General features: G+C 47.1%; 1 protein-coding gene across 6 annotated transcripts in view; it reads right to left on the reverse strand.

The window, feature by feature from the left end:
• Positions 1-24,026, reverse strand: part of Bcl11a (BCL11 transcription factor A) — a 98,130-nt gene extending 74,104 nt beyond the window's left edge. Inside the window, exons 1-3 of one of the 6 annotated variants that reach the window (XM_052734645.1) lie at positions 23,377-24,026; positions 22,361-22,535; positions 15,286-15,615 (exon numbers count right to left, since the gene is read on the reverse strand). In XM_052734645.1, coding sequence (XP_052590605.1) covers positions 15,286-15,615; positions 22,361-22,415 — 385 coding nt within the window. In that variant the 5' untranslated portion in view covers positions 22,416-22,535; positions 23,377-24,026. Of the gene's footprint in view, positions 1-15,285; positions 15,616-20,065; positions 20,193-22,360; positions 22,927-23,376 lie in introns of those variants that run through there. The other 5 variants (XM_052734646.1, XM_052734648.1, XM_052734649.1 and 2 more) reach the window with 5 other exon arrangements.
• Positions 24,027-26,023: the final 1,997 nt, after the last annotated feature.

Genomic DNA, 26,023 nt, shown 5'->3' on the forward strand with positions numbered 1-26,023 from the left:
AGCAGCGCCTCTGGTGGGAACCAGAACATGCCTCCTGCCAGCACATAACAGGGAAATTCAATTACCTCCCTGACTGGTGGCAGGAGGGCTGCGTCGGCACATTAAAAGAGCTAAAAATGTCAGGGAGTTATTGGGCTGGTCGCTCATGCTTCCAACACTCATATATGGAATGCATAATGTCACAATAAGCTAAAAACACAGAAACAGACCGAAAAAGATAAGATAATCAGAACAAAACCAGCCCCAACACATAGGTTTGCCATCAGCCCTGTGTGGGAAGTGCTGGGCTGGCAGCATAGGCACGTTTCCCATCCCTGGACTCTTTCTGGGCCTCTCTTTAGATTATCTTTCTCAGCCACCAAGAGATTAATTCACAGGTGCTTTCCCACAAGTTCAACTTCAGCCATTTAAAAAAAAAAAAAAAGTTTCCACTAATTTCCTACCTGCACACGCAGGCCCACTAGGCACGCCCTAGCCAGCAGCACCGGGAGCTTACACACACTGGCCTCCCCAGAACACCTAACCCTTTGGATCTCAGGCCCTCTGGGCACTGGTGTTATCACAAGTCTTTTTCCCTCAATGGCAAGCCAGGAAAGATGATAGAACCCGAGTATGTAGCCAAAAGACTAGCCTCAACTGGTTTAGAGGGGGGTAAAAATTGAGCTTTCTGTGTGTGTGTGTGTGTGTGTGTGTGTGTGTGTGTGTGTGTGCGTGCGTGTGTGTGCGCGTCTTTTGCCTTTGGCCAACAGACCTAAGAGCATTTGATGTACAGTCAGCAGGTATTTTAAAAAAAAGAAAGAAAGAAAGGGGGGTAGGAAAACACTGAAAAGGCTTGGCTGCACTGGGGCCCTGACACGCTCTCATCAGAAGCCTGGCCCACGGCCAAGTTCATCTGTTAATGGACAGCCACAATCCAGCCCTGCCCCTCCCCCACCTCCCCGCCCCTCCCCAAGTCTTCTCTGTTCTCCTACCTCTTTGGGGCTCCTAAAAACTAGACATCGATTATGTCTGTGCTTTTCCCTTTCTATTCAAGATAAACAAAGTGCTCCAAGTTCAGGCGCACCCTGGGACCCTTGACAAAACAATCTATCATTCTGTCTGCTAAACCAGTCTGGCCACAGCACGGCGAGGGAAGCCAGGGGAAGCCAGGCTCCTCCGGAGGCGCACAGTTTCCCTTTGTGCTCCCTCTCTCCTGCAGCCGACCTTCCCTTTAGCACCTTCTCCAGAGCAGATGGGCTTGACCACTGTTGTCCACGCCCCTCCTGGCAACCTCAGAAACCCAAGAAAAGAAGGAAGCTCTTGGGTGCCCCTCCCCCTCTGCCATCCGACACACACCCCACCCCTTAGACTCACTCTCCACTGTCACCCAGAAAATAAATGAAACGCAGGAACTGCCCTCCCCTCATTCCCTGCAAGAATATTTTAAGTGAGTTTTGTTTTAAATCATATCCATTAATTTACCCTGACTTGCAATTAAATGCAAGTACACTTTTTACAACCAGTACGGAATGTATTAATTATAACTACAAATGGTCAAACGAGAGCACAGTCCCTCCTCAAAATATTAATAAAATGCATAATAAATAATATTAATGAAACAAAAATAGATTCATAAGCCTTGGCCTGGGCTTTTATTATTTCACGAAAGGGGAAGTGCAGCCAAGGGAGCTTGTTCCACACACTTTGGCAGAACGCTGACCAACCACCACCAGTAAACTCTAAAGAGTGTGTTTTGGCTACTCTGGATTCGGGGGGCGGGAGGGATGCAAAGGCCACCATGAGAAGCTGGTGGCCCTTCTATCCAAAACAGGGCTAGAAACACGTCACACACGTGGCCAAGAAAAGCTAGCCCAAGCTGTTTCACGTTCCTGAGCCAGGCCCAGCGAAACATTCAGGCCACCACCCCACCCCCTCAGCGGACAAATGAAAACCTCAGAACCCAAGTCAACGGTCTTAGTTAATTGAGAGTCTCAGGATTCCACATCAGCATCTGACTCAAGGCAACCTACCCTGCACCAGTGTTGGAAGCCACCTTCCCCCCCCCCCCGACCCCCGCCACTGTCCCTGCAACCTGTCCCCACATCACCACCAGCCTCCGCCTCAGTCCAGCACACCCTGCCCTGCCGCTCCCCACAACCCAACACACCCACGGAACAATTGAATCTAATTAAGATGAGGAAGAAATTTGCATTTCCCTTTCACTGTCCCCTAGTAATCACACAAGTTCTTCAAATTTTGAGAATTTTGTTCCCCTGCTAATTATTCCCCTCGGTTTGCATTTCAAGGCACAAAGACAGCCTACCTCACTGGTGGTCTATTAATAGTTCAAAGTTCTGCACTCAGAAGGTAGAGAGCCCCCCCCCTAAAATTATTCTGTCATTTCCAGTTTTGTAAAAAGGATGCTTTGGGGGTTAATTATGGGTTTTGTTTTGGGTTTGTTTGGTTGGGTCGTTTTTTTTTGTATTGTCTTTTTTTTTTTTGGTGATGATGGTATTAATATTTCTTCAAAACAACAGCTTTCCGTACCATTCTGCATATTAGAATTTGATCTTGCAATAGTTACTGTCTGCCTGGCTTACTGATTTATAGAGCCCTGGTATGTAATAGAAGAAAGAAAAAAGAAAGAAAGAGAGAATTCCTTGGCATGAGTGTATGTTTGCTGATCAAATTTCAGATCATGTGCTGTTCATTATTATGACTTGACTTGGAATCAGTTTGCCACAGTGAGATGGATTTACTTCATACGCCTTCTACCCCTCTGTGCCCCTTAAGGACTCTGAAAACCAGTACAGTTTTTGTAAGGTACATTTGAAGCATGAACTGGCTTGGATTAAAACAATGTTTCAACATCTGTAAATTCTCTCAAAATACATTTTGGAGCAGTTTATGCAAAGCCACATATGATTTTTAAGGAGTTAATAAGATTGTCCTACCAACGAAATTTAATGGTGATTTAAGAAATTCTAGTACTTCTCACATAGTTCCTGCAGAATCCTCTGTGTACCTGACATTTATGCATTTTCTCCATTACATAACAATCCACCCTGGGTATGCCAGATCATGCCAATCTATTAGAAGGAAATCTGTACTCCATATAAGCAGAAGTTTCCAGTCGGTTCTGACTTACCATTCCCTTCCAATGTAAAGTGTTATCAGAGCCGGGTGGAAAGCACAGCTCTCCACGCTCACGGTTTCTAACTCTAACACTGTCATCTTTCCTACTGCTTCCAGGGCTGTCAGTATTTACATTCCTGGAAGTTAAATAAACCGACATGGCAAAACTCCTGGATAGACTGAATAATAAGGCTGTGGTGACTAGACTGTTTACTCTTTACCTTGTTAGGATCCCTTTCTTGTAAAGTTTGGGGGAGAGACAGAGAGAAGGAATGAAGGGGGTTGGAGAGAGGGAAGAGGAGAAAAAGAGAGAGGGAGAGATTCACACACTGGCTTCCACATGTCACAAAGCCCTTCCCACCCACAGCAACAATGCCAAAGTGGAGCGCCCAAGTTACCCCTGCTCATTTTGTTTTGTTTTCTTAAATGCCAGGTCACCTGAACACCTCCTCTCCTGTCCCCTCACCCCAACATAAAAATATGAAGTTTTTTTTGTCCATTTTCAAATAGCAAATTATCCATTAGATTTCATCATATCTTAGTAAAGCAATTACATCAAGAAAATGATAGTGCGTGTGGAATCAATTATGCATGCAGTTGGCCGGAGACCAAAGGCTGTGAAGTCGGAGAGGGCAGAATCGTTCGACACACACAAATAAAAAGCCCCTGCATCTCACAGATGGACCCCATCAGTTCATCTTACTGCCTAAAAAGTTCATGCACTTAATAATTTATTTGTGTTCTGGATACTGTTTCCCAGCTGAATATTAACAACTTTGAACTGAAGCATGCTTTTAGCATGGTATGGATGGAAGTCACAGGAGGGCAAGGCTAGAGCCCTCAGAGGTTAAAATTATAGTTGTGTTTCTTATACACTGTTCACTTTCCATCACAATTTATTTTCTTTCATTAAACATTCCTTTTAATCAGAATATCAGTGTCTGTGTTCTGATTCTGCTTGTTAACCAGTAGTAAACTAACTCATAAACCAAAGGCGAGCATCAATAATACAGCACAGGCTATTCCACAGCAAAACCAACACCAAAATCACAGGCTCTCAAAAATCGGAAACCGTTAGTTAACACCTTGTTTTCACAAGCAGGGCCCTCATATACCTGGAGGGAGGAGGCACAGGGGCGGCTGGAGGCCCCCACATACACACACTCCCCGTTTACTTTGGCAACTAGAAGAAGACACAATGGAGCTCAGAGAAGAAGACTTACTGGACCTACGAGATAAAAGAGCCCTCCTAGCCTGGTTCCCAGACACCGCTGAGGTGCAGTCATTTTTTCAAAGCAACCAAAGCACCATTCCATGTAGCTTTCTCCCTTCTAAAAGGGGAACCTCATGTCACAGTACTGAAACATCCAGGCCTCCCTGCCATCAAACTCCTAACAATGGAGCTGCCCAGCAGCTTCTGGGGGAAAGAGAGACACTCAATCCATACTTCTGTGGGTCCCTGGACGTGCTTCAGTCACACACTTAAATTTTACAGTCTTCTCCCCAAATGAGAACAATTTCCAGCCAACACGTCCACAAACTGTACTTAACGTTAAAAGAAAACGGATAAAACATATGTAATTACTCAAGGTTAGACTTCTGATTCCTCAATTCACTAAAGGAAACTTGGCAAGAAGATGCATCATTTTGCTCCTTTCTACTGGGGCATCTGAGGAGGAGAGCCACTGAGGCAGCTAATACACAAAACATGATCAAAAGTGATTAACAACAGCTTCATATGCAAATTGCATTAATGAAGGAGTGCAAAGTCATCATGTAAATTAAATATGTCAAATCTCTTGGTGAACTTTCAATCTTGAGAAGAAAAAACACTGCTTTAATTTTTTTACATCATCAATTTTGCAAGATTGAAAATCTAAGAATCTTGGTGTTATAAACAATTTTCACCTTTTTTTTCTCCTTCAGCAGGCTGACAGGCCAGCCTGATGTGCACCGAATGTACATGTTAATAGGCCAATCAAAAATGCAAAACAATTCGCAATTACTGGAAGGACCTAATGGTCATTAGAATTTACAACTAGGTAATGAACTGAAGTCTGCCCACACCATGCATATTCATAAAGCAATTTAGCCTTTGAAGATTAAAGAAGTGCTTAAAATTCAAATGAGCTTTAGCAAATTATCAGTAAGATTCATCCAAAAAGCAAAGGGTTTTTCTTCCTATGATTTCCTCATTTTTTTAATGCAAAATTGTTATATCTTCCAGACTGAGCTTAAACTAAACATAGAGCCTCTAGTGAAGCCAAAGGGGCCAAGAGACAGACAGGGGCTGCAAACATCGTTACGGACTTTGTTCATAAAACTAAGCCCTTAAGAGCCAAACGTATCTCTAAACATGGTAATTTATCAAAAACAGCCCAGAGTTGCTCATAGGCAACACTACACAGTCCTCCAACAGCACAGATTACCACGCGTACCCCCGCCCTCCCAGAAAGCCTTTTCCCCTCAAGTTGCCTCTCCTGTGTAAACATCCACTGTGGCAGAAAAACAGCTTTTTCATCGGCTTGGAGTGGCATGCCTTTTAGAAGTTTCTGCTTCCAAAGGGAAGAGAGCAAGAAGGGGAAGAAATGGAAGAGGTGGTAGGGAACCCCCGTCTGGTTTACTTCTGGGAGCGAACATCCTGTCCTCTGGCATTTGTAGTCCTGACTGCCCCCTTTCTGCACAGGCAGCACTGAATTCAAGAGGAAAGGGTCATGCAGACATCAGCTGACATTCGGAAAGTTGTGTGTGCACCCAGCAGCAGGGGCAGCAGCAGCAGCAGCAGCAGCCCACTCCCGTCAGTGGAAAGCATCGTGGGAATTTGGATTTCATGCTTCCCAATTACCAGCCTGGGGAAGAAGCCTTCCCTTGCATGTTGACACCTCACTAACCTTCTGACATTTAAAAAAGCCTCGTGGCAGAGCTCCCAGTGCATCTCTTCCCACACCCCCAAACACCCCAGCGAAGGTATACGTATGTTCGAGTCCTACCCCAGCTGGTGGACAAGCCACACTGAGAACAGCAGCTTTCAAAGGACCACATGTCCATGCTGGAAGCTCCACTGCCAGCCCCCAGAGCATCTGGGCTGGGCATTTCACTAAACTATCGAAAAATATTACAGTAATAACTCTTCTCTGCCACCCTACCCCTACCCCTCCTCACCATCTCAGGCTTACCCAAAATGTGGGTACATTATGAAGTAAAAAACAAGGGGTGTGGGAAACCTCGGGTTCTCATCCTGGTTCCGACTCTGGTATCGGCAGGCCCAGCTTTAATGTGAGCCACATTTTAATGTTTATCAAAAAGGATAGGACACAGGCCTGGATGGAACCTTCATCCACAACCATCTGTATGAGCCACAGGTTCACAGTCCTGACCAATTCTGTTTGACACTAATGTTACTCCACATGAGTAGAGTTCAGTGAGTGCTGATATGGGATGTGACAGGGTAAATCAGAATTAGATTAAAAACAAAAGTTTAGGGACTGATGCTACATTGCAGAGCAAATGGGACTTGAAGGCCAAATTTCCCCTAACCGCCTTGGAGTCCTTTTCCCTATTGGAGCATTTGCCTACCATCCCCCCTGCTGGCCAGTCACATCGGAGCGTGAACTACACACAGGCCTTGGGATAGTCTTCTCTAAACACAATACCTATAGACTTAATATACAGCAATTAACTTGTGGTCAGGAGTCTGCAGGCAGCAGGCTGCCCCGAGCAGATAGCAGGGGAGGAGGGCTGGGGTCTGAGACAGGCACAAAAGACAGGTCCAACGACAATGCCTGCTGTCAGCAGCTGAATTATTTTTATACAGGAATTTTTATCTCTATTGTACAAACAAGTACGTGTCTGTGCTGACTTGTTAAGCAATCCACTTGTATGTAGAATAAGGTTTTTTTTTTCCTGCTTGCTACCAGTCACACAGCTCCAAGATCAGAAGAAATACATGGTCTTTGAAGCTACTCAAATGTTTTAGTTAAAAGGACAGCAGTTGTTTTCAAAGATCCAAGAGTATCTTTATCAGAATTAAATTTTTCCTTATTGATTTTTCCCCTTAACATAACAAAAACATAACATGAGAAGGTTACCATTTATTATTAAAATTTTAAGCCTTGAAATAATTCTTCAGTAGTCAGCGCTCACCTTTAAATGCAAAAAGAAAAATTAAAAAAAAAATCTTAAGGTTGGATGAAGTAGGAGAAACTCCTGAGACTCAAATTTTAACATTGGCTAATGCATTGTTTTAACTGTAAACTCAGAGGATTTTTGGCTGGGGTTAAATAGTGAAAGAGTAAAATGGTTCATTGTGGCGGGCCCTTAAATGTGAGCAGGTCATGAAATCATGCTACCTGGAGACGGGGTGGAGGGAGGCTATATTCTTTTGTCCAGTGAGATGTCCTGTCTTTGGAACATAAAAGGCCAGATTCAGCAAGTCAAGCATTGTGCTCCCACTAGGTAAGAACCTTATTTCCCTAAGAATTAACAGATGTGATTTTTTTCCTTCAGCATCTTGACTGCGTCATTGCATATCAAGAAAATGAACAACTAATGAGTGTAAACTTCAGGGCCTGTGCTTAGTAGAAGGCTTCCCTGTGTGCTTTACAAAGTTCTAAAGGAAAATGAAAGAAGGGTTGGGGGCGCAGCAGACCTGTGTTTGCTCTGGGGGCACCTCTTCGGTTTCCCAGACAGTCCGTTATTGATTTTAATGGGAGTTTTTAAGCGATGGATTTGCCTCTATCTAAAAGCAAGACCAAATTGTGAGTGTAATTGTTCTTCACCAATGTTAACAACAGTGAGGACACAAACAAAAACTCATTGTGAATGGCCAGAGGTCCCCAGGTGTCCCCTTCGTCAACATACCTGCTCCAGGGCCCCACGGGGAACTGCCTGGCGGAGACCGATTGGGTTCTGAGCAACATGCTGCCAACCCTGTCCAGAAGAGGGTGTGCAGGTGCCTCTCTCACCTCTTTTACACAAGTTTCCACCTGATCATCTCACATCCAGGTGAGTATAATTTGTTGTTTAGCACTCTAAGAACTTGGTATTTTATCTGTCTAGGTAGATCAAAAAGCACGGACGGAGGGAGGGAGAAGCCATGGCAGAGCCAGCCTGCCTCTGGTGCACAGTCAGCTGCACACAGTACTCGGGCAGAGAGGAGCAAGCTGCCCAAGTCACCGTTCAGCAGTGTTGCGTCAGACCTGCTGGGTCTCTAGGGCGACTCAGAGATGAGACGCCACAGGTCCCTGTCGGCAAACTTCTAATTCGCCAGTTCTGGCAGCTTATTTTTCCAAGTGTTTTGTTTCAGGAAACGTGTGTGTGTGTGTGTGTGTGTGTGTGTGTGTGTGTGTGTGTGTGTGTGTGTGTGTGTTTGGATGTTTGGTGGATTTACCACAACTGGTTCTGACAGCTGTTGATTCTGTTAAATGAACACATTATAAAAATTCTCTATAAAACCTCAAGCAACAGCAGACTCAAAAATACAATGGAAAAATACTTTAATGAAGCTCCAATTGAGAGGGTTTTATTTAAAAAAAAAGAAAGGTATAAATAAAGGTATAGAAGTCCCTAAATCTGCACTGTGTGTGTGTGTATTTAATGGGGGGAAAGGGGTGTTGCAATCACCACAAATATTTACACTGTAATCCCTTTGTTCAAATCACATACTTTTAACAGAAAAAGCTAGAACTGTGGCTATTTAAAATTTTAAATATTCAAACGCCTGTAATTAACCATATGAAACAAATTATGATGCATTTCTCCATACCAGCACATGCAAAAAAAAAAAAAAAAAAAAAAAAAAGAACTAACTAGTGATGGACTGTGGGGTGGCCGAGTCGGGGAGACAACTCTGAGGAGTGGATGATGTTTCCATTTTGCTATAGATCAAAGGAGAACAAGATGGGAGCTGTGGCGTTGCGAGCATTCTTCCACTGCTGTCTTTCACACTGGGCTATCTAAGTTTATACAATCCCCAGACTAGCTGCATATTAAGCTTGCTGTGTACAGCTTTATTATGGTGCAGTGGTGGGAGAAGCATTAATATTCCGACTCCACATCTGACAGGGCATTTACATGCGCCCATCTGAGCGGCACCTGAGAGCCCCTCCAAGGTGCAGTAACTGTGGGCCTATTGTAAAGGCAAATGAAGCTCACCTATTCCCTGCTGGGATCAGAAGTGACCTCGCCACCCCCCATGCCTCAAATCCTTCCCTTGCCAACCTAACTCAACGCCATTGCAGAATGACGAATGAGCTCAGAAATAGACCCCAAGTTACTAACCCTGCTAAGAACAGCAAAATCCTTTGCTGAAATGTTTTAAAAATGCATAGGAGTGCAGCTGGCCAGTGAAACGCGGGGAGACAGATTCCAGTGAACCCAATATGGAATACGTTACATTCTAAAACTGATTAGAAATACAGTCTGATGTTTACTGGCTTCAAATTGCATTTGGCATCAAGCATACTGGCTTTAATAATGCTGGCATTTTAGTATTATTATTATTTTAAATTTGCCTTTGGTCTCAGAGAACACATGTGGAGAGCTAAGGAATTCTTATTCGTCAGGTTACATTTCCTGGAAATTAAGTTTGTGACAGAAAATGACTCCAGTAGCAATAATATGGTTCGTGCTCAAATTAATTAGGTCATTGTTGTAAAAACTACATGGCAAATTACAAAGGTAAATTTCCAGATATTGGCCACACTCCATACCCTGGTAGTAAAAGGGAAAAGCAGTTCAACAGTACTGATTTACCTGGGCCTCGAAAGGAGAGGTACAATGGTCAATTTTCTATTTGTATTACAAATAAAAATACTGGTCATTCTCTATTAAATTATATAGTCTGCACATATTTTATGAACTTTACTAATGTCCTCCAAATTAACACATAAAATAAAAGCCTGTTTGGTTTGAAATATTAAAATGGGCCCTACATTTAAAACTATGTTCTATCTTTGAAGTAACAACAGTGCTGACACAACCATGACCCACATGAAATCTGAACTAGCAGAAAGGTACTAAAGATCTTTGGTGATTAAACCCACGCTAAACTGTGGCAAGGTGCCAAACTGGGTCCCGCTTGGTGCTAAGTGCTTTTTACTGAGCGAAGCTAGTACTAGCGTTTGTAAAGCCAGACTGGGGCTTGCAGTGAGGTCTGTCAAATGACTGCTTTGGGTCATAAAGGATGCAAACAGACCAACCAAGGTAGGACAGACGAACAGCCAGTGACGTCCTCTGTGGCCCTTCCTTCTCCCTTCAACCTTTTTCTTCCCCACACAGGAAAGCCAACTCTTGTTATTCAGTGACAGCCATGCAGACCACATTTGCCTCTTTTCCTTTATTAAATACTACCAGTGAGACATCACGAAAACCTAAAATCTGTATCCCATGTTTGTTATGGACCCCAATTTAGCTCTCTCATATTGGCCAAACACAGAAGCTACAGTGTGAAATTAATGACTTTCCAGGACTCTAAAATGTGCCATTAATATGCATCCAACTGGCCTCCTCTCTGGGCTGAAGGTGCCTGTCCTGACCCAGCCTGACGTTTCCACACCCAGTTGTATTTTCCAGCCCATGGACAGCCCCACAATTAAATACCACATTCCCTGGGAGAAAGGTGTGCAAAACATATTTCAGATCCTTTAAACAGAAAGTGCACAACCCGCCCCACAACAAGGATGGGTTGATTGGAGAAACTGCAGCACTTGGGGGTTTTTGTTTGTTTGTTTTAGTTTTCACAGAATAAACAGAGAGACTGGGAGGGAATCTGTCCCCCTCTGCTCCTAGTCTTCAAGTGAATACGTATTTGTGTTTCCAATAAAAGGCCATTTTTACATTAACTGTCTGGAACAGCAGGAGACAGAAGAACGAACAGTCTCCACATCACACACAGGATGCTCTCCATATCACGTGGACCTATTCTCAAAACTATTATTTCTGAAAGACGCCCAGGAAGACGCACGGTGCCTCTTTTCTGTGCCACCCAGAGGGTAACAGCAGAGGAACTTTGAGATCTTTGGGGTCTTCTACATTTGAGATTTTGTTTTTCCTTTTGGCTCTCCAAAGTAAATTTAGCAGCCATGCGGGCCACTGTGTTTAATTAAGCTTTCAAAAGTCCTCTGACAATACCAACCATTGTAGGACACTTCTGTAGCTCAATCACGCAATCACTGTGACAGTTCTATTTACAATGTGTCTTAGAGTTTCTCTGACATTGTACTTTGACAAAACATCCAAGCTGCCAGTCCACAGTCTTTCCCTGTCGTATTTACAAATACAGCTTGTATACAGTGCTCCCAGGCCCACGAACATCAGTTTGTGGGGAGTGGCCTCACAAACACGGCCTCCCTACGAACATGCTAGGTATGTAACAAAACAACATTCTCTGCTCTATGGATTCTGAAGGTAAATAAAACGTTTGCCAGTACATTTGTCTTTTGAATGGTGGTGTTTTCTGGTTTTTGCTGTCACACTGAAAATTGACTTCAGAGATCAGTATTTTTTTTTTATTCAGAACCATACAAATAAAGAGAAATGAAAAATAAGTAGTCATAATAAGATACTGTCATTTATAGTCTCATTTACAATTAATATACAAAACACATCCTCCAATTCAGTCTAGGCTAGGGAAGAATGAAAATGGGTACAAAGAGAAAAAGGAAGTTAGTTCTGTAAATTCTGAAAAGCATGAGTATGGCACTTGGTGTACCTGTAAGTCACATGCTAATACAGTTGCTTTCAATATTTCCCTACTCATCAGAGAATCTGCCTTGCATATCATTAGCCAGATCAGTTGTTCTGTCTAGGCGGACGGTTCCAAATACCCCAGTGAAAATGCCTGTATTCTAGATGTTAGGGGAACGATGTTCCATCAGGAGCAGCAGGCTGCCTGCATCTTAGCAGGCTTCTGTTTTCCCACTCTGTCTAAAGGCTAACTTTGTGATAGGCTAATCCTAATTTAAAGATTCCCGTGTGCAATGAGCCAAAGCTTCAAGACTGACACTGGGAGGTAATGTTTGGGGCCTTTTCTGTGAGAGAAAAACAGTTTTATACTTGCTAATTTTAAATGAATAATTTATTCATCATAAAATAAAAGACAAAAAAACCCACACATATAGAAAGCTCCATCGGTCAAAGGCCGCTCCTAACTGTTGATGGGTTTCTGACATGCATATTGATGAACTGGACCACACAATGTAAGCTGTTAACAGCCAGTTACATGAATATTGTCCCAATAATCTCTGTGGGTCATAATCAAATAAGGCTCTGAATATCTAAACAAAATTGGAAAGGCAGCTTGGTCACTGTCTATGGATATATGTAACACGTGTGCATGGTATATGAGAACAACATCCATCCAGGCATCAGGTAAAAACACCCTGGGGGGACAGCCAGCTTTGGGCGGCCTGAGCACAGCCCACAGGCTCGCTGTTTTACTGCAGCTCCTCAGAATTCTACTTTATGCTCCTCGTTCTAAAGTCCCCAAATTCTAGGCTTTCCTTAGGAAGATCTCATCCCTGCTTCCTGCCTGTAAAATGGCACAGAGGACACAGTGAACTCAAATAACTTTTATCACTTTCATAAAGTCTTTCCTACTCAGCATGCTTAAATGACTGTCTTTCATGCAGTTGCCAAGCATGTTCTTGTAGACATTCATCAGTATGTTTCTTCCCCAAAAGAGACCACTGCTTCTCTCCTTGCAACAGTTCAAATGTCTACTGAATGGTTACTGTTGGGAAGAGTGGTAGACTTGGTACAGTGAAACCAGCTGGGAACACACACTCATCTTTCCAGAACTTTGCTTCAGGGCCACCTGGGGTCCAGAGTATCATAATTTATATGCAATGGTAGAATGTTAATTTCACTATAGGAAGCCCTTAATTCATTATTGTGAAGTATGAGAAGTCAAGGCTCTAGCTACTGACATCTTACTTTGAGATGTGACCATGCTATTTATGTTCAGCCAATACCAGGGGAAGAACAGGTGATTGAGCATAATGAAAGGAATCAAGGTGTTGCAATTATTCCTGCATGAAAGGGTTACCTCACCTGGATTGCATGTGTATACTCAGTGAGTATCTGAGATGCCTGAGATAGCTTTCCATTTCAGAGGAACAATGTACCATTAGCCCTAGAAAATATATTTCAAATTTGCACCTTTTTTCTTTTTTTTCTTTTTGGCTTCTTTAGACTCTGCTATCACACTAGTTATGAAACATCACAGAATCATTATGACAACCAGCGAGTTAAGGACTCTCTCTTTTCCTGTACATCCACACAGAGTCGCAGCTACAAAAGTAAAAAGCCCTCACTATTTATAAGGCTTTCCTCAGCCTTCAGATTCATCTTCTAAATACAGAGGCCCTGATTTTCAAACTGGCTAACCTGAAACTGAAAAACCTATTTAGGCCTTCAGGAATAAGTGTGGTTTTAATTCCTGCCTGACAGACACTGTGTTTTGTCTTTTAAACGAGCAGCTCGATATGTAAATACGATGTTACATCACACAAGCCTTACTCCATATTTGGTGATTTAGCAAGGCTTTGGATCTCCAAAGACGACAAATCCCCTTCCGCCTGCACTTGCTTCATTAATCATGCCTTACACTTCTGTTCATTTTCCTTCCAGTCACAAGACAGCACATGGAAATGGTCATTGCCATATCCTACAGTGGGGTGGGGGAGATAAAAATCTTAACCTACATGTCTCAGGAGCGAAATGTGGTGGCTTCCAGAAAAACACTCACAAGCAGCTCTCCTGGCAACAGATTCCTTACTTCACTAAAAGAAAAATACCTGAGTATCACTGCAGAAAGCATTTTAAAAAAGGAGAGAGAGAAGGTAGAAATGGCACACTTGATTTTAACGATCAAATTCCAGACTGGGGGGGGGGCGTAGAGGGGTGAGGGTGGTGTGCCACTTCATCCCTCTGGATCACTGACCTATTATGGTTCAACTCTATGGTCAACCATTTCAGAGACAAGTTCCAGTAAGCCCTGTGACTGTCTACATTGTCTTTCCAAAACTGAGCAAAGCTGCTTTTGTGGGGTGGGGGCAATGCAGAGAAGGGACTGTCTCCCAGATGTGGCAGACCTGTCACCACAGAATCTGCTTTTGCTTTGTCTGATGTGCTAAAGCAAACAGTGTTTTAAGAGCCACTACCTAGTGCTGCTGTTTACCACTAGAGCAGGGAATTAAAGTCCCTCTGTTAGCTTTTAATTCCATTTCCCTGGAGCTGCTGAGAAACCCGCACACCTAGCTAGCTCCTTGGTGAAATTAACCGAAGGAGAGAGAGCCATTGGATACGTGCATGCGTTTTTTTTCCCCGAGAAAATTTTTACATTAGGCTGCAGAAGAAACAGTGGAGTCTGCACTGGACATTTGTAAGGGTGACATGTGGTTGTGTAAACCACAAACAAAATCAAGATACATCTGTCAAAACCACATCAGAGACAAGAGAGAGCACTGAGAAGCATTTATCACTGAGCTGAGGAAGCAGGCTGCAGGGAGCAACCATTCCTGTCAAACCAACCTTTTGAAATTTCCAACATGCCCTTAAACTTTTCGAGTAAGCATGTCTGTGCGCTTCAGCAACTGCCCTCTCTACTCTGGCCTGGCCAGTCGAAAATGGCATCTTAAAGTCAAGGTCACCGTGTCATCCCACCACGGGGCTGTGTTTAATTACAGCCCCATACAGTCTGACAGCCAGTATGGATCCAAGGCTAGCCCTGGAACTCAGTTAACTCTTTCCAGCTCTCAGACAAGGCATTGGCTCAACTGCGAATGCCTGTGTGGCTATCTTGCCTCTTAGAGACATCCCCAAGGCCAGAAGTGAACACTGGAAACTAGGTAGGTGTAGAAAGGGTCAACACTTTAAAAAGAGATGGCAAGCAAGGGGAAGAAGGGAGGTTTGGTACTGTCAGAGTCAGGCAGAGGGTGTCAAGTGTGTGCAACTTTCCCACCTACATCTGACTCAGTAAGGTGGGGAAATAAATTTATTTTCAGCATTCTGGACGGAAGCAAGAGGAATGATGATTTTAACATTACGAGACTGCCATGGACAGTCACATGGAGAGACACAGACAGCACCCACCACGCCTTCCTGCTTGACTACAGCACCTCTGCAAACGGAAAGAAAGCATGCAAACAGCTGTCCGTGCTTCTCATTTACCTGCTATGTGTTCCTGTTTGGGGCAAATTCCTCTAGATGACGTTGATAAGCAATCGTCATCCTCTGGCGTGACCTGGATGCCAACCTCCACAGGATTGGATGCCTTTTTCATCTCGATTGGTGAAGGGGAAGGTGGCTTATCCACAGCTTTTTCTAAGCAGAGGCTGCCACTGCATTGTTTCCGTTTGTGCTCGATAAAAATAAGAATGTCCCCCAATGGGAAGTTCATCTGGCACTGCCCGCAGGTGAGGAGGTCATGGTCCCCTTCCGGAGCTCCCAATGGGCCGTGGTCTGGTTCATCATCTGTAAGAATGGCTTCAAGAGGTTCGGCTGCAGTTGAAGAAACAAAAGCACAATTATTAGAGAACCAGTGTGCAGAGAAAAAGAGAGCACACTCTCAATCCCACCCCATCTCACCACAGTAAGACAAGTGTTTGTAACAATCTCCATTTAACACCCAAAAAAAGTGTGATAGGCACCGTGTGATGTGGAGGGTATCAACAGTCAAGCAAACTCATCAGTGAGGATGGCCACCATGATCCAAAGGAAATCCCCCCCCATTTGCAGAATTCCAGAGAACACACACGCACACACTGTAAATCTTCTGAAAAGAATGTGACTTAATAGTTAACACAAGAAATATAAAGAAAGCTTAAATAATAATTACGGGGAAAACATGAACTGAAACCAAATTTGCTTCCCCTCATCAGTCAGTTGTCTATTGTGTCCAAGATTAGAAGAGGTGAATAAGCAGCACAGCCTTTGTGTTTGAGTGTGCACACTCGCTGTACACACACGGCCTCACAGCACAGGCCACTGCACCACACAGAACTATGCCATCCACAGTCCTAAGGAAGTGACTGCATCCACCTAACTAGCCATCACCACACAGTGACTCTCACACTGCCGAATCTTTCGGTCCTCATTCTCAGCTACTCCACGAAATCAAAGGAATATCACAGTTACTGGCACTTCTCAAACACATTCACTAAATGGGATACTTTTGAGTACTTAAGAAAACAAGCCAATTAGTCGGGGTTTTTTTTTTCATTCTGAAGAAAAGAATGTCTAAAATATTCTAAATGTGTTGGTACTTGGTGGCATCCACGACATAAAAATCAGAGTGGACTTCCAAGCGCTACACTTCAGAAGGGTGAGCATCCTTTCCTCAGAGTTGAGATGCTTCACCTAATGTAGTCAAAGTTGACTAATTTTCTGAATGAGCTCCAAACGCTTCATTATGAGACATTTCTGCACACACAATCACCAGCGAGTGTTATAACAAGGTAGACATGTCTTTTTTCCTGTCTGCCTTTTTTTTAAAACTTTGCACTCCAGCATCTATTTGAGCAGCTTCTATCATTTTTTCAAACCTTGCAAGTGGAGAAAGGGGAGCTAAGAAATCTTGTTTACACCATCTTAAAATACTAAAATTAAAAGAAAAAATTCACAAAATACAAAACATGTCCAGGATGCTGCCAGTTAATAAAAACTGAAGCAGAAAATGTACAAGTCTTAAACAGTTAATCAGTCTGACCTTCTTTAGCAAGCTGCCAATTTCACATTTAATGAACTTAAAGCCACAGAGAATCAAAAAATAGATTTTAATTTGAGTGTAGAATATTGGAACAGATTTTGATAAAGTGCAAAAATCCAGTGAACTCAGGTTAAATTTATTTCAACCCTACCCAGGCTGGATATTGAGGGGGAAGATCTGGAGTAACTCCCAGATGTGCTGGGTGAAATAATATTGAGAGAGACTGCCTAAGCCGCACCTGTGCTCAAGTAGGACATGTCATAATTCCTCGCCTTTGGTACGCCTCCTAATTTAACATAAGGTCACCACACGCATATGAAGGTTATCGCCCTACTAATGAAGACGGCAAAGGCAAGCTCTTCAATGTTTCTCTGCCCAACATCCTGATCAAAAGACAAATACAGAATGCACAAGTGTGCTTTCCAGACCCAGGAACAGACGGAGGCTCCTGCATTGTGTCTTCACGTCGTTTTCCTCCCAAATTTGCTTTCATTTTGACCAAGTGAAGAGTGGGAAGTCGCGATCCATGATCTCTGCTCTCTGAATTAAGTATTTTAAATGAACACTGGCAATTGTGGCCCTTTGTGCTGTTGTTGTTTAGCTACAAGTTCTGGGCTTGAGAGACTAAAAGGCTCAGGGGGAAAAATTGTTCTATTAAAGGTAAAACATTTTTGTAAATCCTATCATCAAGATTCATTTGGAGTTTTGTTGTTGTTGTTCCCAGGGCCTGATGGATTTCAGAATCTAGGAACAGTATCAGGAGCAAAGGTGATATTCTCTTAATATCAAACAGTTAAAAGGTAATTCGGTACAAAGCAGACTTGGTTGAAGTCTTCTAAACGTAGTGACTGAACTGATTTACAGGCAAAACCAGGAAATGAAGTGGTAATTCACAGGTTGCTGATTACACCTCCACATCTCACCTAATTAATTTTATAGGAGGCAAAGTTCTTGAAAATAACAAGATGATCAAATGTACAGATATAAAACCTGTAACCTCAACATTTTCTATGCTCTTAACGTAAATTATTGCTAATTAACAAGAATTATATCCTAATGTATGAAATACATTTACCATCGGTTTCCCTGAAAAACATTTGGCTAGCAATATTCAGAGAAATATCAAAACGTGTTTTTATTATTGCTGATGCATTATTTAAAAAAAAATCAGACCAAATGAGGCACAAAGAAAATATGAAAATACAATTCTCTTACTGCAGCCTACTGATTTGCATTGACATCCTCTCTCCGTGGCAATCAACATTTCCTTTCTGGGCATCAGATAATTTCTCTGTATTTTAATGCAAATTCCTCGTTCCCTAAAAACATTCCTAACCTCAGCCATTTTACCCCTCCCTTCAATTCAGCCCCATCCTATTTCTCTCCTACAATACCACCCTTTCTAAGCTCGGGCCTAACTCGGGACAAAGCGGGAAGTCCTCGACTGAAGTGGAAGGGAGTGGACAAATGATCACAATAATTAGCCGCGAATTCTCTCTAGAAGGGAAGACAAAAATGAAATGCTTCTGCTTTCAGCAAGATAGACTGGACGGTCTCAGTGTCCCAACGGGCACTGAGGTGTATTTATGTATTTGTATTTATTTCTCTCCCCCCTACTCAACCCCGTTGCAAACATTAAAAGAGGGGTCAAAATCCTTATAAGAAATGTTGGGAGAAGGCGAGAGAACCAGGGCTGGGGAAGGGGGAGGGGGAAATGTGAGCTATGTCTTCAAGTTTGCTTTCCAAGTGCATTTTCTTAGCACGATAAAGCAAACGGAGGCTGAAAAACCAGGGAGGCAAAGCAAAGAAACAAAAGCAGAGCCAAGGGCTACAGGCCTGGGGCCGGGGCCCTGCTGGAGTAGGCCGCTTAGAAAGTGAAGTTGGGCGCCGGGACTCCCCGGCACAAAGCGAGCAGCCTCCTTCCCGGCTGCAGGCTCAGGCCGCGCGCACAGCGAACACGTGCAGCAGCGACCCGCAGTCCCAGCTTGGAGGCGGCGGGTGGCCCTGGGACTCGGCTGCTGCCTCGCCCATCCAGCCGGGCCACCGCCGAGCGCCGGTTCCCTGAACCCGCCACTTGGTGAAAAAGGAAGTACGGTTTGGAAAACTGAGCTGGATAAACCTGATCAAGTCTTGGCTTCATCGCGCACACCGCGAGCGCGGATCCTGAAATTCATTCTGTGTGCACAGACGAACACTTTTACTTTGGAAGATCTGTGCAAATGTGTTTCGCCCGCAATTCCGGGCACCGTGTGCGCGCCAGGCGGCGACCGCGGTTATTCATTATTAATGACGCTGCTAGCCCGCATCATTATGATGATAACTATTACTATTGTTGTGATTTCGGGCTTCCAGGCGAGAGCTGCAGGAGGCGGGGAGGGGGAGCGTCGGGTTGCCAAGCCGTCCGGTAAGCTTGCGGTGGCCGCGGAGACCTGCGCTCTGCGCGGGGATGGGGGTGGAAAAAAGTGATCCCAGAGGCCAAGGGCAAACTTGCCATAGCCCCGCTTTCGGCCAGGCCTCTAAGCTCGAGAGCGCACTCCCCCTTCCTCGATATCAAAAATGCCTTCCCTGAAAGGACCTTAAAGTGCACCCAGCTCCGCGCAGAGAGCTGCCGGATCTCCTTGCACGTGGGGGTGTCGGCAGCTCGCCCCGGAGCTTCTCCACGGCCCTAGCCAAAAGCATTTTTTTAAGTCAAAATGAAGAACAAAGACCTAAGGGGTAATGGGGGGAGGAGAAAGGGAATTCTGCCTAACCGCTCGTTGCCCCCCACCCCCACTCTCCCAACGTTCGTCCCTCCCCCGCCGAGAAACGCCGGGCAGGGGGTGGGGGAGGCTCTGGTACAGGTTCAAGTTCGCGGAGCTTTTCTTGATCTTGTTCTGCCTCCTAGCGACCAAATGGCTCATTCAGTCCACGTAGCTGAAGACGGGGGGTGGGGGGTGGGGGGGTAGAGGTGCCCTAAGGACCCTGGAGGTTCCTGCCCTCTGAGCACCCAGAAAATGAAAGAAGTGATCCCTGCACATACCCCTCCAACTGGCCTCCTAGTCCAGTGTCCCTCCCTGGGACAGCAGAGACTAACCCTCCCAGCCTGGAGAGTCCCACAAGGGACCCAAGTGGGAGGAGAGTATTGAGCAGCTCGGACTGTGCCTCCCCAGACTGTCCCCTGCGCCCCCATTGCATCCTTCCGAACGTCCCAATGTCCCGGCTTTCCCGAGTCCTGCGAACACTGCCCTTCCTTCCCGCCGGTACCTGGCCGGGCTGTAACTTCACACCGTCGCGCGCCGCGTCTGCTCTGTATCCGGCGCGGCCGGTGGGAGTGGGGGCGGGGGAGAGCGGCGAGGGAGAGATGCGCGGGGGTGGGGAGAGGGAGGGCCCCGCAACGTGCCAGGGCGGGGGAGCTTCCGAAGTGTGTGACAAGTTCCTGGGCCCAGAGGGGGGAAAAATCAATTCCCAATGAGCACCCCCTCCCTCAACAAATGCAGAAGAGAACATAGGGGTCCTTCAGGCTTTCGTCAAAAATGAAACAGTCATGAATGAGGATTTGATGGGGGTGGGGGCGCTGCATGCCTTTCCTTACTGGACTCAAACTTTCCTAAGTGCCCACCACCGGCCTCTCCAAGCACACCTTCAGGTGGAGATAATCACTACTGCCACTAGCACTCTTACGTAACTCACAGAAACCCCTGACCGAGACAAGCCCAGAGCATAGGGCAAGAACCTAAAGGTGGGTCTCGCTGAGTCCGAGGACCCTGCACCTCCAAAATGCATACTCAACACACTTTTTCCTGCCCCGCCCCCCTCCTCAACCTAGCCAGGCAACTGCTTTGGACCAAGAGGCTACTGGCCAGATTGGGAGGGGGGGCAGGGAAAGCACGTGGTAACCTCCCCGCCGCCCAGAGTTAAGGACAAGAGGAATCCAAGAGTACCCCGTGTGTAGTGGGGGGGGGGGGGGGGGAGAGACTATCAGAACTCGCCTCTACAGTTGCTTTGCAAAATAAAAATGTTTTGCACAACCGAGTTTCATCCAGCAGCTTTCGCTGCCTGGGAGGTCGGAGGGAGAGCTGGGCATTGTGCTAGGGGCGGACCGGAGCGCAGGCCGGGCTGGCGGAGTCGCAGCGTGGCCTGCCGCGGTGCCTGGCGGGTGGGCGGCGAGGGCCGGGTGGGCGATCCCGACTCCAGACTGGGGCGCGGCGAGGTCGGGCGAGGCCCAGCCGCTGCGGCCGCCTGCTCCGGGGCTGCCGCGGCGCGCTCGGTCCTCTGTCTGTTTGTTGGCAGGAGGCTCCCGCACACGCGGTGCTTGTAAACATTCAGACACGAGATTTTTCCCAATCAAAATCCACTTCCACTTTTTTTGAAAATCTTCCAAAAAATAGTAAGAGGAGGGAGTTCCTCGCTCCCCTCCATGCCGCCGGCGCTCTAAGTTTACAACTTGATGGGGTTTTGGGGAAGGGGTGTCAGGGGTATTTTTTTTCTTCTTTTTTTTTTTCCTTTTTCTCTATTAAAGATTGTGGAATTTCTCCAGGGGTGGGGGTGTGTGGACGAATCCCAGGAAAGCGGTGAAAAATACGACTGGCTGAACATTTGGTTTCTTTGGGGGGACAAGAAATTGTACATTCTTTTGCGTTACTTATTTTTTTTTTTAATGCGTCTTCGCCTCGTCTCCAGGGCTCAGCCAGGAGGGGCGAGCAACGGCAAACCGCCGGCGGCGGCGGCGGCTCGTGCGCCCTCCCTCCCTCTACCGCGTGCCCCCGGCCGCCTCCTCACTCGGCCCTTGCTCCTGCCCTTCGGCGGCGGTGGCGGCGCAGGAGGGCAAGCGCGAGGAGCCCGCACAAAAGGCGGCGGGACAAACACCCACCTCCGGCCGGAACAAAAGACGGCAGCGCCGGGCGCGACTCCGGTCCTTCCCGGTCACCCGGCTCTCCCCGCCGCTGCAGCCCCTCTCCGGGCTCAGCTGCCTGTGAAGCGCCGGGGAGCCCCCTTCTACAGTCCCACTTTGGTACTATTGTGGGGGTGACTACTTTCTTTCCACTGCACACTTGACCGTGCATACATTGGTGTCCTAAGGCCAGTCTCGCCTCTTTTCTCCCCAGGAATTGTTTTTTAGACTTGACGCCCTCCCTCCCCCACTCCATTTTCCTATAGAGAAGTGGAAACAGCCCCCCTTCCTTCCAGCTCCCACCCCCAGGTTTACATGTGAGTTGTTCGCATCCTTAGCATTGTTCATTATTTTTACAAAACTGGGGTAGAAATCATTGCATTCCTTTTTGAAAAAAGAAATAAAGCGGCGGAGAGGAGGAAAGAGGAGGAGTCAGTTTTTTATAAAATTAAAAGGTGCGTGCCGTCTCAAAAGTGCACACACGGTTCTCGTTCGAGAGGAGATGTGGGGCTTTTTCCCTTAATATCTTTTTACCCCACTACAGAAGGTTTCTCACCTGAATTTTTTTTTAATACATGCACACACCCCTCTCAACCTCACTCTTGCTTAGCGTCCTGCGCGCCCCCGTGATTATTAATAATTATTATTACTATTATTGGGTTACTTACGCGAGAATTCCCGTTTGCTTAAGTGCTGGGGTTTGCCTTGCTTGCGGCGAGACATGGTGGGCTGCGGGGCGGGCGGCGGCGGCGGCGGCGGCGGCGTGCGGACGACGGCTCGGTTCACATCGGGAGAGCCGGGTTAGAAAGAAGGAGACTCCAGAGAAAATATCTTCATCAGTGCCTTTTGACATCCAAAATAAATTAGAAATAATACAAAGATGGCGCAGGGAAGATGAATTGTGGGAGAGCCGTCATGGCTTTTTTTTTTAAGCGAAAAAAAAAAGAAAGAGAGAGAGAGAGAGAAGAGAGATAGAGGGAGAGAGAGAGAGATGAAAAAAATGGCAAAAGCCCCCCTGAGCTGCAAGTTCAAGTGCGGACGTGACGTCCCTGCGAACTTGAACGTCAGGAGTCTGGATGGACAGAGACACACAAAACATGGGCAGGGCGAGCAGGAGAGAAGGGGAGGAGGGAAGGGGAAGCTCACACCAATGGACACACATCAGGGGCTGGACATGAAAAAGAGACCAGGACAAGCCAATGGCCAGTGCGGGGCGGGGGAGGTGCGGGGCGGGGGGCTCCGCAGACGCCAGACGCGGCCCCTGGGGGAGGGGCGGGCGGAGGGGAGGGGGCTCTGGGGCGGCTGGCTCACCAGTGGCCGCAGCGAGCGCCGCGGCGGTGGCGTGGCCGGGAGAGAAGAAAGGGGCGGCGGGGTGGGAGGGAGGAGTGAGGGGGAGCAAGACTTGCGCCCCGCTCCACTCCCCCCTCCACACACACACTCACCGACTCTAAAATAAAAAATTATTTGGGGTGGGGGGGCAAGAGTGCTCCAGGACGCTGCAGCCCAGAGCCGGGGAGGCGCGGGCAGAGGACAACCAGGTAGAGTGGGTCCCGGACACCCTCCTCCATGCGCACACCCACTTCCCCTCCCCGCCAGCGGACGCCGAGGGCCGGAGTGCAAGCCCCGAGCCCGCGGCAGCGTTCGGGAAACTTTGCCCAAGGAAAGCTAGGAAAGAAAAAATCACCCGAAGTTGGGAGCTGAGCTTCCAAGTTAGAGCTAGGCAGCGGGCGAGGGGAGGCGGGAGGGAGCGCGCGGGAGAGCGAAATCCAGCCCAAGTTTGGAGGGTCGCCGGTCCGGAAGGCCAGCTCCCCGGCCTGAGAGAGCAGAAGCCGCCCGGAGAGAGGGGGTTGGGGCGAGGCGGGCGGCGCAGGCCTGGGCTCAAGGGCCGAGAGCGCGCCCCCAAGGCCAAGTCAGGGACTCGGGATCTGAGCGACTTAACTAGCGATCGAGTCTGAATGCCACCCCCAGAAGCCCTAAGTCCCCAGCTCCCAGGGGTCGCAGAAAGGCCGAGATACAAAGACCGAGAAGCCCGATTCCGGGTGCGTTCCAGTCCCCAGAGGGGAGCACCTGGGGCCGGGGCTCGAGGCACCCAGGCGTCCACCTCTGAGCAGTCGCCGGCCCGAGGACAAAGCACTGGTAGCCCCAAGATCCCCAGTCTCTGGGAACCTGCTCCCGGCGCTGCGGGAGGTCCTCCAGCCTGATTCCAAGGAGGGACACACCCCCTCCCACTCGGGGGCAAATGCAAAAGCACTGAGCAAAGGGAGAGAAAATGTTTCTTACTGACAGAACACAATTGTTCTTTAGCTGTTACTCAAAGAAAGAGAAAATGGGAAAAGGAATGAAACTGACTGGCAGGAGCAGCCGGGAGGCCACGGTGGTGAGGCCCTCGGGTCACGGCCGCGCTGCCCAGGCGCCAGCAGCCACCGCGCACACCCGGGAGCCCGAAGGCCCCTCTCTCCTCTCTGCAGCCCTTCCCTGAAAATTAGGAAAGACCTGTTGGAAATAAACCCCTGTCTCTTTAATGCACACACGCGCGCGCGCTGCCGCTGTCAAAAAGCGGGCTTCACTCTGGCGTGGGATACTTTCAGTTTTACGTAAAATGTACAGCAACAGCACCCCCTGCGATTGGAAAGTTTATTCAGAAACGTGCTGCAAAGTCCCCTGGCGTCTCCCGCCTCCCAGCCTCCCAGCCTGCCTGCACCACCCTGCAGCCGCCGCAGTCGCCGCCGCCGCCGCCGCCGCCGCAGCCAGGGAGACCGCTCTCCGAGTCCAAATCTAGCAGCGCCCGGGCGGGGGCGGGGGATGGACGAGCCCCCGGGAGGCGCGGAGGGCGCAGGGTGGAGGAGACCCGAGCTGCAGGTGGACATCTGTGAGTCTCTGCAGAGCCAGGAGCCTTCCTCCCCTCTCCTCCAGCGGCTGCACCCAGCATCCCTCCTCCGAGAGGTGTCGTTTCCGTAAATTCACCCACCCGGCGGGGGATTGTATTGTTTTAAGGCAGGGCCCTGTGCTTGCACACGCTCGCCCACCTCCCAGCCTCACCGGCTTGTGGCTGTTTATTCCTGTGTCTTAGGAAAGTTTCAAACCCATTAGAAAATGGCTTGCCTGATTCGGCGAAGCTTCGGGCCCCTCTGAGGAAGAAACACAGGTCTTGATGCCCAACGTTAGGAAAGCTGTGGGCTAGACTGGGTGCGGGGGGTGGGGGTGTTATTTCCCTCTATCTGGTTTTCCTTGGCGGGGGGATCTCACATTCTGTTTGAGGAGGAGGAAGACTTTATTGCTGTAACTGCAGGACATCGTTTCCCCTTTTCACTGAGTTATTCAGAGCTGGTCAGCACCTCTTCCTCGGTTTTTTTTTCTTTTTTCTTTCTTTCTTTCTTTTTTTTTTTTTTTTTGCTTGTTAAATCAGCCTTAGAATCACCAAGTGAATGTCGCTGCAGGGGGTGGCAGGGGAGGCTGGACACAGAGGTGGACCACTGGAGGGTAGGTGAGATGAGAGGGGAAGATAAGTGGAGCCTGGAGGCCTCGGAAATAAACAAATAAATAAATAATAAATAAATGCCCATGCAGGTAACAATAGTGAGCCAGGCACGTTCACGACCGGCTGGGCAGATTTGAATCTTGTTCTCATCCATAAAAGTCCATGCAGAAAGGAGATGGACAAACTGTGCTGTAGAAATATATACTGTATATGTGTGATTTATATATAATGGCGTGTATAAAGCTTTTCAGGGTTGGCTGTAGTGTAAAAAGTAATGACTTTATTACCTCTGAAAGGTTCTGTGGTTCACATTTAACAGTCTTCTGAATTACAATTCATTACACAATCGTGTGCTCTCTAAAACCGGCACCCTATCAGGGCCGCTATCTGTGGTTATTTCCAATAAATAACTGGCAGCATTTTATTGATTTTCTTTTTTTAAAAAAATCATAGGAAATTAAGCACTTAGTTACAAGTAGGTCTGCTATGTTATTGCACTTGTTTCAGATTCCAGGGGGTTCCTTCGGAAGCCACATCTTAAAACATACATTAAAAACCCAGTTGCAGCTGCTTGCCCTGGGTGCCAGTGCAGAGGTAAGCGGCAACGTTTCCACGATTAACATATATTTAATTTCTCCATCATAAAATGCCCAGGGTGAAATGGGACCTGCCATCCGCTCCCGCCCCTCCCCCAACCAGATTTCACCCAGCCCAGAAAACCAGGGCTGTGCGTCGGCATTTGATCTGTCCTAGCCGGCCCCCCTCCGGGTCCCTCGTGCTCGCGGATACCGGTGACGCCCCTCCCTCCTGGCTGCTGGATGTTCACTCCAGCGCCCGAGAGTGGGGGAGGGGA

Source organism: Peromyscus californicus, unplaced genomic scaffold, assembly GCF_007827085.1.
Source record: "Peromyscus californicus insignis strain IS unplaced genomic scaffold, ASM782708v3 Scaffold_13__1_contigs__length_99412109, whole genome shotgun sequence".
In the NCBI taxonomy this organism is placed as follows: domain Eukaryota; kingdom Metazoa; phylum Chordata; class Mammalia; order Rodentia; family Cricetidae; genus Peromyscus; species Peromyscus californicus.